At 33.1% G+C, this 13,095-nt stretch overlaps 1 protein-coding gene across 3 annotated transcripts in view; it reads left to right on the forward strand.

Annotated features, from left to right (window-relative positions):
* Positions 1-13,095, forward strand: part of LOC129981445 (fatty acyl-CoA reductase 1-like) — a 52,645-nt gene that overhangs the window by 27,192 nt on the left and 12,358 nt on the right. For all 3 annotated transcript variants that reach the window (XM_056092285.1, XM_056092286.1, XM_056092284.1), the window contains exons 2-8: positions 898-1,052; positions 2,351-2,467; positions 2,582-2,757; positions 3,801-3,873; positions 5,292-5,398; positions 7,820-7,997; positions 11,842-11,886. In XM_056092285.1, coding sequence (XP_055948260.1) covers positions 924-1,052; positions 2,351-2,467; positions 2,582-2,757; positions 3,801-3,873; positions 5,292-5,398; positions 7,820-7,997; positions 11,842-11,886 — 825 coding nt within the window. In that variant the 5' untranslated portion in view covers positions 898-923. The remainder of the gene's footprint in view (positions 1-897; positions 1,053-2,350; positions 2,468-2,581; positions 2,758-3,800; positions 3,874-5,291; positions 5,399-7,819; positions 7,998-11,841; positions 11,887-13,095) is intronic.

Consider the following 13,095-nt stretch of genomic DNA (forward strand, 5'->3'; position numbering starts at 1 on the left):
AACAAGAGTTTTGATGTGTCTAAATGTCACCTTTCACGTGTACTCAGGGGAACAATATTTTACAGCCCTCCCCTTCATTAATTTTTTTTTTTTTTTGCGTTGTGTTCTTCCGCTACTGACAACATTAGTTTTGTGAACAATTCATTAGGTGGCATCATACTACGAATACGAACCATAATTTGAAAATCTATGCTATTTATTATCTTAATATATTTTAAATAATTGATATTGTTTCGGAAATTATCATGTAAATGCAGTATAACAAGCTGGGAATGAGAAACATCACTTTATTCCATGAAAAACACAAGCACCAAAAAACACTTGTATATACAAGGAATATCACTTACAGAAATTATAACACACAAACAGACAATAAGTCACTAAAAAAATAAACGCATAGACAACAGCGCTTGATGTCATAAGTTTGCAATGCAATAAGCATTCCAAAGAGAGAATTATTCTTCGTTGATCGCTTCCGCTTATATAATCTTCTTATTGGTCATGCCTAATATGGAATTCTCGAGAAAGAACTCTAGATCTCGATTACTAGTAGAAATAATATCATGATTCTTAGATTTTCCAGAACTCTCATTTTTTCGACAAAGTCATTAAATTCGTCGTCAAGCTCGGGGATTGTTGATCTGCTGACCATTCAGCATCTATTAGGAATATCTATAAATCTCTCTTACTAGGGATGAGAGCTAATATTTCAGGAGAACACTATTATAGATTCTAAATAATAGGTTTTTATACAGGTGACAGTAGAATTCAGTTTTAAACTCTAGCAACAGATATTGCACAACGCCCGGATTAACTCATAGTTACATTGTTTCTCACACAACTGTAATATCTCTTGAATTAAGTCAATTGTTTAATGAAGAGTTTTCTGTTTCACAGATCCGAGCCATGAGCAGTAGCTGGTGATGTCTACGGACCGAGACGATGACGGGGGTTACGCCTCTCCCATTGAGGAGGGGGATACATCCCAGGTGTCCGAATTCTTCAAGGACAGGTGCGTCTTCATCACGGGAGTCAGTGGTTTTGTAGGAAAGGTAAAGAGCTGTTTCCACATCTCATTTCAATCAAAAGCAATATATATCGTATTTAGGCGATTAAATCACTTACTTTTGACAAAGACACATTACTAGATACTATATTTAACCTTAATATATGTTTGCCAGAAAACACATATAAGAATAACCTATTCCAGACGGACAGAACTGTTCCCAAGATTTGGAGTGGCTCCAATATTTCGTTTCTGTGAATAGACATGTCGAATAGACATTCTTCGAGTGAGAGACATTATATTAAATGCAGAGATGCGTTGCGATATTTCTAGAAAAATGATTTTACATTCATGACTGATGATTTCCTAAATTTCTGTCGTCCTTCAAGTGCCCATTCAGAAAGAAATCACATTGATTGAATCCTGGAAAATGCAATGCCAGTCCATGCACTTACCTATGTTTAGTGAATAGTGCCACAATTAGAAAAATTCACTTAGGAATGTGAAAATTTGACATGGCTGATGAAATATCCTTTTGTATTGCATAAATAAGGGTATTTTGGATAAATTGTCCGAGACGTTGCGGATTACAATTAAGATTCAATCGTATGGGTTTGAACTAAATATATTCTTTCCTTACAGCAGTGGACCTAATGATGCTTCTGCCAAATCAATTGTTCCCAGCCAGTAGAAGTCTTCAGACCTCTAAGCTAGAAATTGAATCACATGCGGATCATTTTCTCCCCTGACTTGGGGGGGGGGATGCGAAGCTTTTGAGGGGTATGGAATATTCCCAGCAAAAAGGGGGAGGTGTCTGAAGATTCACCCCAGAAACGTTTTGAAGATTACGATGCTAAAAAGTGCAGTTTCAAACAATTTTATAGTGTGTTTACTTATTATATGCCTTTTTATTTATGCAGTCTGATCCTCCCTCGGAATATATATGACCAGTGGACTACCGATAGATATAGCTGTTAATATAGAAAATTTTCTGTAATGGAACCATTGTCATGTAAATCCAAAAAATTTCCAACGATTGCTAATTTTTTAAATCATAATTACCTCTTCTGATGACATTTAATACTATTGCAAAGCATCGTACTAACAAAAATTTCTGAACACTCATTTAACGCTGTCAATAAATAATTGTCATAATTTGCTTGCACTACTTTTCAAACAATATCAATCCTGTTATTGACACGTTATTTTTGAATAGAATTAAAAAGCAATGAATTGTTATTCTATTTTATTTCTCAGATGAAAACTCAAGCATTTATTAATACAAACAAAAATTGTTAAGGTTCTTGACTCGAAATTTGTACTGACCATACATATCCCTTACAGGTCCTTCTTGAGAAGCTCCTACGCTCGTGCCAGCGGGTCCGTACCGTGTATGTGTTGATGCGGCCCAAGGATGGACAGGAACCACGTCAGAGGCTGGACCAATTATTCACATGCCAGGTGAGTTCCCATTCCTTTCGCCATCTTATCCTATAACAAGAAGGCATGGTCTTCCTGATATTTTCTCGTACTTTCTCCAGTAGAGTGTTATTCTCTCTTTTGCCCCTCTCTTAGGTTTTCTCCCGGCTGAAGAGGGAGAACCCCCGTATTCTAACCCGAGTGGTGCCGATCAGCGGGGACATCAGCCTGCCGGAGCTCGGTCTCAGTCAAACTGACACCAACATGCTTGCAAAACAGGTGTCTGTAGTTTTCCATTCCGCTGCAACAGTTAGATTCGATGAGCCGCTCAAGTGAGTGACTGCTTTATTTTCAGGGTATTGTTGTCTTCGGAAACCGATTTGTGAGCTCTATATACTTATTGGTGCTTACTTCTAATATTTTGTCTCTATAAAAAAGAATATTATTGAATGTTACATGCCTTTTAATCTAATAGAATGATCAAAGACATGAAGTGCTATGAAATGGTAATTATCTTCGTTAAATTGTACTGTTATGTGATACAATCTTTCAATTAATGTTAAATTGTGCGTCGCAGTTAATATTCTCTTTATTCTATTGAAAGCTGTCATTCTTTCTCAATAACCAATAAATTCTTTATAGGTTAAACATTCTTAATGAGATTTGATTTCCTTGTGATTGTCTTTGCCTTGCCGGAAGACACATACATTTTTGGACATGTGGCTGTTTAATATCTCTGTTTTCCATTGAGTTGATTAGAATAATCTCAGCGTTATCACTCATAATAATAGTTCTAACACGCTTAAGCAAAATGATTATTTTTATAATAAAATTATTAAATGACTCTATGTAATTATTTCTTATATACATGCATTGGATTATATTGTAAAATTATCATCTGATTTTGGTCATTTTATATCGCATATTTGCTATTTTCCATATTGAGAGAGATGTCCTCTTTTATAAAGCTTGTTTGACTTGAGTAAAATAGAGAGATTTTTTTTTTCATATACGCATGAAGGCTATCTCAAATGGCTCTGTGAAAACTGTCTATATGGTGGAGAAATGAAAAGGATTAATGCATAGATATGTAGCATGGGTTAATAATGCTTCTAAGAAAGTAATTTTTTTTTCATGTTATGGTTTACCTATCTACAACAAATATTTTATTTTTGTTTTCCCTTCTCAAAAAACAGGAAATCAAGGCCTCTTTTGTTATACTACTGATATTATTTAAAATTATTATTAATAATATTTTCTGTGAGAAGCCATAAGAAGAAGGATACATAACCATTGTCTATTGAGAAATTTCCTGTTCTTGTTTCTTATACTTTTTAGAATAAGGATTATGTTCTGAATTCTGTTCTTTCCCCAGGAAATCCGTGGACCTGAATATGTTGGGAACTCGTCGCGTTCTGGAACTCGGCAAGAGGATGTCGAAATTAGCGGTGAGTATTAGGAAGATTTCTTTTGGTGAGCCGACTTTTTATGATGATTTCCATAAAATGACTTCCAGAAGAAGTCTTTATAACTTTTCTGATCCTGGTCTAAAACCTATAACTACCTAGTTAAAAAAAAAAAAAATAATAAGATTTTGATATAAGGGCTTTGGTGTAGGATATGACGTAAGGTGGGTAATTCCGCAATTTGTTAATTCTATAATTTGCCATGACAATACTGAAGAAACTTTAGGCGATAGGTTAACTAAGATTATCTTGGCAATTTGTAAGCAGCTTCGTTTAACAGTATTTAGTATTGATGTTAAAAAACATTATTTAAGGCATAAGAATATGACATATTTCTGTTAAATAAAGTTATTTTTTAAATTGTAACAATATATTTGTTTAATTTTGTGCAAAATAATTGTTATACAGGAATTACCTGCATCTGAGTTTTTGAATGTAGTTGCAATATGAAAAATAAATGCTAATATTAACTCTGAACAGGCGTGTCCTATTTATCTTCTTTAGTACTCATAAACAGTAAACAGCTCATATTTGAACTGCTGTCTGCTATTTTCCTCATAACATCTGTACCGAAGCAAAATATCAGCAAGTTAAAAATTTTTAGACTTTACTCAAATTATCAGATCTTTCATTCTTGGCCAAAGTAAGTGTAAATTCTTTATATATCATCAACTGCCAATCAGTGGATTAATTTTGGAAACATTTTTTAAAAAAAAATTATATACGGAGTGCCTCAAAGGTCATTTACATACTTTAAAGATAAGCCAGATATTCAAAAAAAAAAAAAAAAAAACCAATCATGCTTTAAATGGAGCATGAAGAACAACAACTACAGGACGCTGCTTGCCATTTAGTTAAAAGGATACATCAGATAAAGAATACAACACGTGTTTATGGAATACAAATTTACTTTAGCGTAACAAACCAAGTTGCAGGAGTAGATATATGCGATGCGTATAACTTTGGATGACAAAGCCTTCAGATATTTTAAGTATTCCAAAGATTTGCTTTTGATACTGTTTTCGACTTGCCATTGACATATCTGATGCGAATGACTGATAAAACAATTGTAAACGCTTCCCTTTAGATACTATTTATGTAAAATGACATTTTAAATTAAATCAATTAGGAATCAAAGCGGGGTTTCATTTTCCCTCCAAGAACCTGCTTGGAGAGTTCTCTAATAAGTCTCTAGCTTGAAAATTCTCAATTCTTTATTATCTTTGAGTTTAAAAAATTCTTTTTTATCTTTTGTTGATGCCGCTTATTCTTATCCAAAACAATGCAAATAATTTCCTGTTGGCATGTGAAAATGAAATGCGAAAGAAATGAATATGTGAAAACATTAGGATGAAATTGTACAGTGCGGTCTACATTGTATTGTTTGTTGCTTTTTCCAGGCATTCATTCATGTGTCCACGGCGTACAGCTATTGCAACAGGAAGGAGATTGATGAAATTATTTATCCTGAAAATATTTCGCCGCAGAAAGTCATCGATATAGCAGAGTAAGATTTTATTTTCGTTTCTTCCGTTTCTTTTGAAATTTTTTACCAATTCAGAGATGGGAGTAATTGAAAAAAAATTGTGTTAAAAATGAAGTTTATTCAATAATACATTTAATTATTTGATAATAATCAATTATTTGATAATGAATTACCATCTTTAGGAAAGTTTCTCAATAACACTTTCATAAAACGCTGCTAACTTATCGGTGAAAAATTTTTAATGGTGCTTGTTTCTAGTTCTACAGAGAATCTATATTTTTATCTCTTAAGTAAATTTTGCGAAAAGCGAAACGGATGATAGTCCGAAAGTGCCTTGTTAGGGCTCTACGATTGGTTGATTAAGACACCAGCCAAGCTCAATTAACTACCACAGGTTACCAAAGAACACATGTGGTATAACGTTATCTTGGTGAAAGGCCACCTCTTTACAATTGGCTATTTCTGGGAACTTTTGGTCAATAGTTTACTTCAAACTATCCATCTGGTTACTGTATTTTATCGAATTAATTATTTCGTTTGGCAGCAACAGTTCTTAATAGATCGAGTCTAACCCCACCAATTAAAGATTATAGTTATCTGAGAAGGATATTGATCTTTTCGTGCCATTGATTTTGGTTCACTAGAATAACTTCATGACAGATAATCCGTTTATAAAGGCTCGCTATACGGGCTTCAGTAACCTTTTTTTTTAACACTTTCAACGCTACCGACGAGATATCTCGTTTTTCAGATACTTCCAATTACAGGTTTCTGTGGGCTAAAAATTGTCTCTTATGCCAGTTTAGATAGGTTGAACTTTCTAATACATATCCGAAGAATACCTTTACTTTTTTTATTTATTTATTTTTTGCATAAAAAATGTCAACAGCCGGAATTAAAAGTTTGAGCAATAAATTGCATGGGAAAACAGGATTTTAAAATTTTTTCACTCACTTCGTGGTATACTCAAACATGATGGTGACTACTAAAACCACTTTCTATTGAATGCTCATAAAGGATGGAATACAACATTTTGAGTTATTCTGCTAGTACAGGAATTTGCCAATTTGAAGGGAGTGCCACGGAGTGCTTGAACTCAAGGTTCTTAAACTCCGGACATAGCAGATGAATAGAGTAAGCCATGGCAATGAGATTACTTAGCAAGTGGCTGTGCAAGATAAATGGAGGATTAATTTACTAGATTGTTCAGGAATGGAATACATTGATTATTAATGACCAGAGTTTTAATTTATCTTCAGAAATTGCAGATTTTCTGTTGAAGTGTTATTAATCTTAAACGTGAAATTCGCGCAGTTTGAATTTCAAAAACCATTTCTGCACTGTTTGTTCATTTATAGCACTATGTCCATAAAAACACGCATCCTTTTTGCGACAAAAAGTATTCTTGCCTTTATAATAATAAACGAGCATCAAATGCACTTTTCGTTCTCCATGTTTATTTTCACACCAAACAAACGTAATTGAACCCGTGATGGTGATGAATAAACACAGACATTGGAATTATTTATTTCCTGTGATTAAAGGATGTTATTCATTTCATGTAATCAAAGGTTGCTAATTATTTTCTGCGATTAAAGGATGTTATTCATTTCATGTAATCAAAGGTTGCTAATTATTTTCTGCGATTAAAGGATGTTATTCATTTCATGTAATCAAAGGTTGCTAATTATTTTCTGTGATTAAAGGATGTTATTCATTTCATGTAATCAAAGGTTGCTAATTATTTTCTGTGATTAAAGGATGTTATTCATTTCATGTAATCAAAGGTTGCTAATTATTTTCTGCGATTAAAGGATGTTATTCATTTCATGTAATCAAAGGTTGCTAATTATTTTCTGCGATTAAAGGATGTTATTCATTTCATGTAATCAAAGGTTGCTAATAATTTTCTGTGATTAAAGGATGTTAATTATTTCATGTAGTGCATTTCCTCTTTATGTAACCTGTCATTCACCATTAGAATCTGTAGGCAAATATTTTTTTTTAATTCAATCTCCGGAATCTTCACTATTTTATAAAATTAAATACAAAATAGATATAATGAAAATCAATGTCATAGAAAATACAACAAAAAGTGTTTTGAATTCACGAGTTTCCACTCACTCCCTAATGAAATGTTGCTTTTATTTAAAGTTATTTCTTTGAGTTATCTGCTTGTTGCATTTCACAGGCACCACAATTGTGTTTCTTTAAGTAGTAATTTCAATTTCTCTGCTGAAAATACCTAGTAAATTTAGTTATATGAAAGTTGTCAGTTGTCATAAAAATAATTAAAATTAAGTTTGAAAAATAAGCTTCTGGTTTCATGGAATAGATGATTTTTTAAAATATTAAGACGACTTAAAAATGTTTTTATAGGCTGATATTTTTCGAAGTTGTTCATCAAGATGTAAAACCTGAAAATAAATCCTTTTTTAACAGGTGGATGGACGATTCCATGCTGGAAAGCATTCTCCCGAAGTTGATGGATGGTCGTCCGACCACCTACCATTATAGCAAAGCCCTGGCGGAACATATCCTAGTGACAGAGGGCCCCGGCCTACCTTTGGCCATCGTCAGACCATCCATTGTCACGGCCGCCTTCAAGGAACCTATGCCGGTGAGGCCTTAAGATCTACATTTCACAATAATGTCCGGCATACAATAGTCCTCTTTGAAATATATAAGCCGTCTTTACTGACCGGTTTGTTCGCAGAATACCGATTTTTCTGGCTTTTAAAATATTAACACGGAATATATTTATTGAAATTTCACCTTGTTACTTAATAAGATTTAAATTTATGAATAAAATGGAAGCAGTCTCAAGCAAATTACTATTTATGGAAATTAAAATGTTTATATGTTAACCATTAAAGTGTATAATTCAGTTATCTCATAAAACTATTAGTTATTTACTAGAATATATGAAAATATGTGCTCAGTCTTTAAATATCTTTAAAGTTTTATCAAATACAAGGTAGAGCTATAATACTTCAATTCTCTTAAAAATTGCGTGAAACAAAAGTGTGATTTAATCAAAGTTAAACTATGGTAACATGATTTACGACTCAGCGGCAAAGTGTATTCTTCAGCAGCTTGAGGCAATATATCATCAGGGTTTCCGAGTCGCATCAGGGGTTTTAAAACTTCTCCTGTTCAGAGCTTATATGTAATAACGAAAGAACTAGATTTACACTTACGACGCCAGAAATTTTCTCTCAAATACTTTTTTAAAAATAAATCAGAGTTCCTCCTATCTTATATATGACAAAATCGTGAATCCAATTTATGGACAATTGTATGAGAAAAAGCTTTCATTTATTCCATCGTTTGGTTTTAGAATCCGCTCTCTTTTAGAACCTGAAGAACATTGATATTTTACCTAAAGAAGACGAAGTTCCTCCTTCGATATACAAAAGCATCTTTACTTCAATGATTTTAATAAGCTCCTAAAATCTTCAACTGAGCCATCTGTTTGTATACAAATCTTTTGTGATCATAGGCAATCATTTGAAAAATACGGCACTGTTTTTAAAGATGGTACCGACCATGTTGGTTCAGCTGTAGTATTTGATCACATTGTACTTTCTAGAAAGTTGAACAAGCATTATTCTGTTTTTACCTCGGAGATTTTTACCATTTACACTGCTCGAGAGAAAGCCTGGATCATATCTACTGATTCACAAAGTTTCAGTGGAAGCAATTTTGAACTCATTCAGACAAAGCCATCCTTTGGTGCTCAGTGCAGTAAAATTATATTTTAAATTGATATATCGTAATTTTAAAATTCTATTTTCTTGGATTACTGGACACGTCGGTATCCCTAAGATCGATCATGGAATGAATCGAACAAATATCTTGGAATTCCGTTTGTTAAAACTAATCAAAATGGCAAAATTTTAAAAAGTCTTAGAAATAAGGCATTTAAAAAAATACAAGGTCACAAAATTTTAGAATCCATGAGACATGGCCCAAGAACAAAAAAATTTAATCACAATCATTAATTACAGCATACTTAGTTTATTCTATTACAGTAGTCCCATCATTAACAAATTCTCTGAAACACATCTCAACTTCTGTAATACAATCCAAACAATGGCACTGAGAATAGCATTTGGCATCCCCACCTGCACCCCCAATACCATTTTATTAAAGGACAAGAAATTCTTTCAGAAAAAATTATACGCCTTGCAATCCAATTTTTCATCAAACAAATGGCAAATTTCCCTTTCTCCCCCTTAACCAAGAATTCTTATGATCTAAATGTTCTATTGACTGAAAAGGATAAAGAGATTCTCAAAGCTTCGTTTCAAAAGCTTAATTATTCTCCGAAGCATCTAATAAAAATACCAATTTTTCTATATTCTAGCCCCGATCTTTGTGAAATCTTTCTGGACGATTTCAGCTTCCAAAACAAAGAATTCCCAGCTTCTGTCATCGCAGCAAACTTCACTGAATGCATTCAGAACACATTTCCGAATTATTTCATCATAGCCACTGATGGTTCAAAATCACAGCTCTTCACCTCAATTGCTAGTATTTCTTGTTTACAGAAATTTATTTATCGTATTCATGCTATAAACTACATTTTTATAGCTGAAGTTTTAGCGATCTGCCAAACTCTGGATGAATTGACAGTCCCAAATAAAGATATCCTAATTCTTCCGGACAGTTATTCTGCTTTGATTGCACTTAAAAACATCAATTTCCATTCGCCTAAAATTATTCAACGACTAGCCTTAAAAATTTACACAAGGAAAAATCTGAATGGAAAAGTCTCTTCTATGGGTACCTAGCCACTTTGGTATCGATCTCCAAATTATGTTTGTACCATATTTCGTAGTTCTAGATCTCTCAGTCTGTTCTGTAAATCGTCAACACATATTCAGGCATACACTCTCCTGTATTATTTGTAGAAATATCTCCTAACATGCAAAGTCTTCTTTTATAGAAATTTTAAAGTTGATAAGGGATAAAGTAGCTAGAACCAGAATTCCACTTTGATGTAGACATATTTATTTTAATTCTTCCGCAACAGTGATACTTGCTACAATTCAAAATGCACTGCAATATTCAGAAATAAAGTAAAAATAGTGAATAGACGTACTTTGATTGATTAAATTAAAAGTAATGCACAGAAATTTATCTATGCTGCAGAACTAAAAAAGGAAAAAATTAATCCTATTGTCAAGAGCGACTAACAAGTCTAGAATAACTCTGTAGTCCTCTCCTACATGAAACTTTGGAGAATGCAAGCACTCCCTTGCACAGTTGTCTCCTATCTCTTTATATGCATGTTGATGGCGTTTATGGTTTTTCTCCCATTTATCACTCACATTTATGGCCACAAATAGCAAAGATTGTATTAAAAAGAAATAGAGAATTCACAGAAAATAGATCTACTACTGCATTGTTTGGACGCTTCGATCGACTTCTGATAACTTGCGCTGAGATGCCGAATTGCTCTAATTAGAAAACTCGATATCTTTGAAATTAGATATCTTCTTAAAGGTATTGCTTTCATATATATTTGTGTATATTCACCACAACATTGATTTAACTGTGTTTGTTAGATGTTTTTGTAAGCGAGGAAAACGAAAAACTGAATAATTGGCATTCTATGCTGTTTTACTTTGTTGTATACGAAATATAGAAAAAGTAATGTAATCGTCAAGAAATTCGAACTCCAGATTTCGACGAATCTCTACATTTAAGACCTTCCTAAAAGACACATTTTTGGAAAATGTCTATCTGTGCGTTTGTCTCTGACAAAGATAACTCGAAAACGTCTGGATCTAGACGATGAAATTGAGTATATGATCTTTACCAAAATTGTAAATTTCTATCAAATTTTGAGCAAAATCTTATTCAAAGGAAGTATGTCTGTCCGGCTGGTAGAATATAATTTAAAACAATAACTACAAAAAGGAGAGAGATTGAGGTATAGAATTCAGTGCAGAAATTTAATATATATATTCTAGACACCTGTCAAATGTTGAGTCATATCCAATAAGATTTGGGCATCTATCTGTCTGCACTTTCACAAGCATTTAATTGCGATGACGCAATGACTTAATTACGTCAAATTTTGTAACTGCAATTTTAATTCTATGTCAAATGTTGGTTAGACGGTTGGGAAAAAAGGCGCCTAAAGCAAAAATTCAACTTTATTATAGAATATGCGAGAAAATTTTGGGAAGACTACTCCTGCTGATTTACTAGCGCGAAGGCAAAAATGCTATTCAAGCTGTAGAAAATATATGCGCCGTTTACAAAAAAAATGCTATAAAATGTATAAATCGAAGATTGGTAATTGCTCGAAGGACGATCGTTAAATGTTACAAGGAAAAACTAACACTTATCACATTTTGTAACTCAGTATCATGTTTAGTAATTAATTGATTACGTTTAAAGGTCATTTTTAGTTCCTATCCGTGATTAAATATATTATTTCTTTCTTCCAGGGCTGGGTGGATGGTGTGAACGGACCTTCGACTTTCATCATTATGGTGAGTATTTTGATGCCATTCGTCGAATTTAAATATAGGGAAAATAAGTAACATTTAAAAAAAAAATTACTGGCGCGTTTTGGACGAAACTGTAATTTAGATTCAAGCATCGCTTAAAAATCGGAATTTTACTTCCGATCTTCGCAGTGTAAAATTTAATTGGGAAAAAGTTTGAAAATTTGATATATATATTTATAAATATAGCAGCTATTTTGTTTTGGCAAGTTTCTTTAATTTCATGAGACTTTTTCTGTAGTTCACAGATCCGTATAACAAATAATAACGTCATTGATTGTTGGGTCTGTTTCACATAATTTTTTTACTTACAATCAATCTAACTTATCTTTGATATAATATAACATAAAGCCATCCTGTGGCCCGGTGCCTATAACACTAAGTTATCTCACCAATTGGATGAGCACAAGATGGAAGGAAGAAAAAAAATGTAAAAGGAAAGAAAGAGACGGTAAACCATCCAGGTATCTCCAGAGAAAATCCCATCGGTGTCAAATCCTACACGACTGTATTCAATTTTTTGGTGAAGTAATAACTGGATGGAGGGGATTAGAATCTGAAACAAATGGTGACTTTGGATCGAACTTACAGGGAAATGAGATTACTAACTGAAAAGGAAAAAATTGACAAATTACATTGTGAACATCTGTATGACATGTATAAGCATATAAACAAACATTGTAGAGTTAAAAATCTGTAACGTCTGTCTGGGTCCGGTGTTTTGATTTCCTTCGTGAGAACTGCACTTTTGAGGGATTTTTCGGCGCTTTTGAAGGAATAATTTAATTCATTTTGACAAGTGGCATTTTGGTTAAAGTTATTGGAAGTTCAGTTCAGTTCAGTCTTGAAGAGATCTTGGTATTTATGAATATGATTTACTATGGAGTGGATATTTCCGCATGAGAGGGTATTCGATGCAACTCTTCAGTACCATTCTTCCTCTAGACTTGTTTTTGGCTTTCTCATGTGCCATGAGAGAGTCAGTAAGCATTCGGTGGCATAGTGAACTTATCTTTGACAGCAAAAATTTTAAATTTGTTGTTATTCAGCAAGGGGTTGTTTAAAATGAGTTTTGGCAGCAATGACATATAGGAGATTTTTATGTAGTAAATATTTTGATGAAGTATAGAGATTACTTTTCTTCAAAAAATTCAAATATAGAGAAGAGTGTTGTGGCAGAGTTTCGTCTTCTAT

The sequence above is a fragment of the Argiope bruennichi genome, chromosome 8 (assembly GCF_947563725.1).
Source record: "Argiope bruennichi chromosome 8, qqArgBrue1.1, whole genome shotgun sequence".
NCBI lineage: Eukaryota > Metazoa > Arthropoda > Arachnida > Araneae > Araneidae > Argiope > Argiope bruennichi.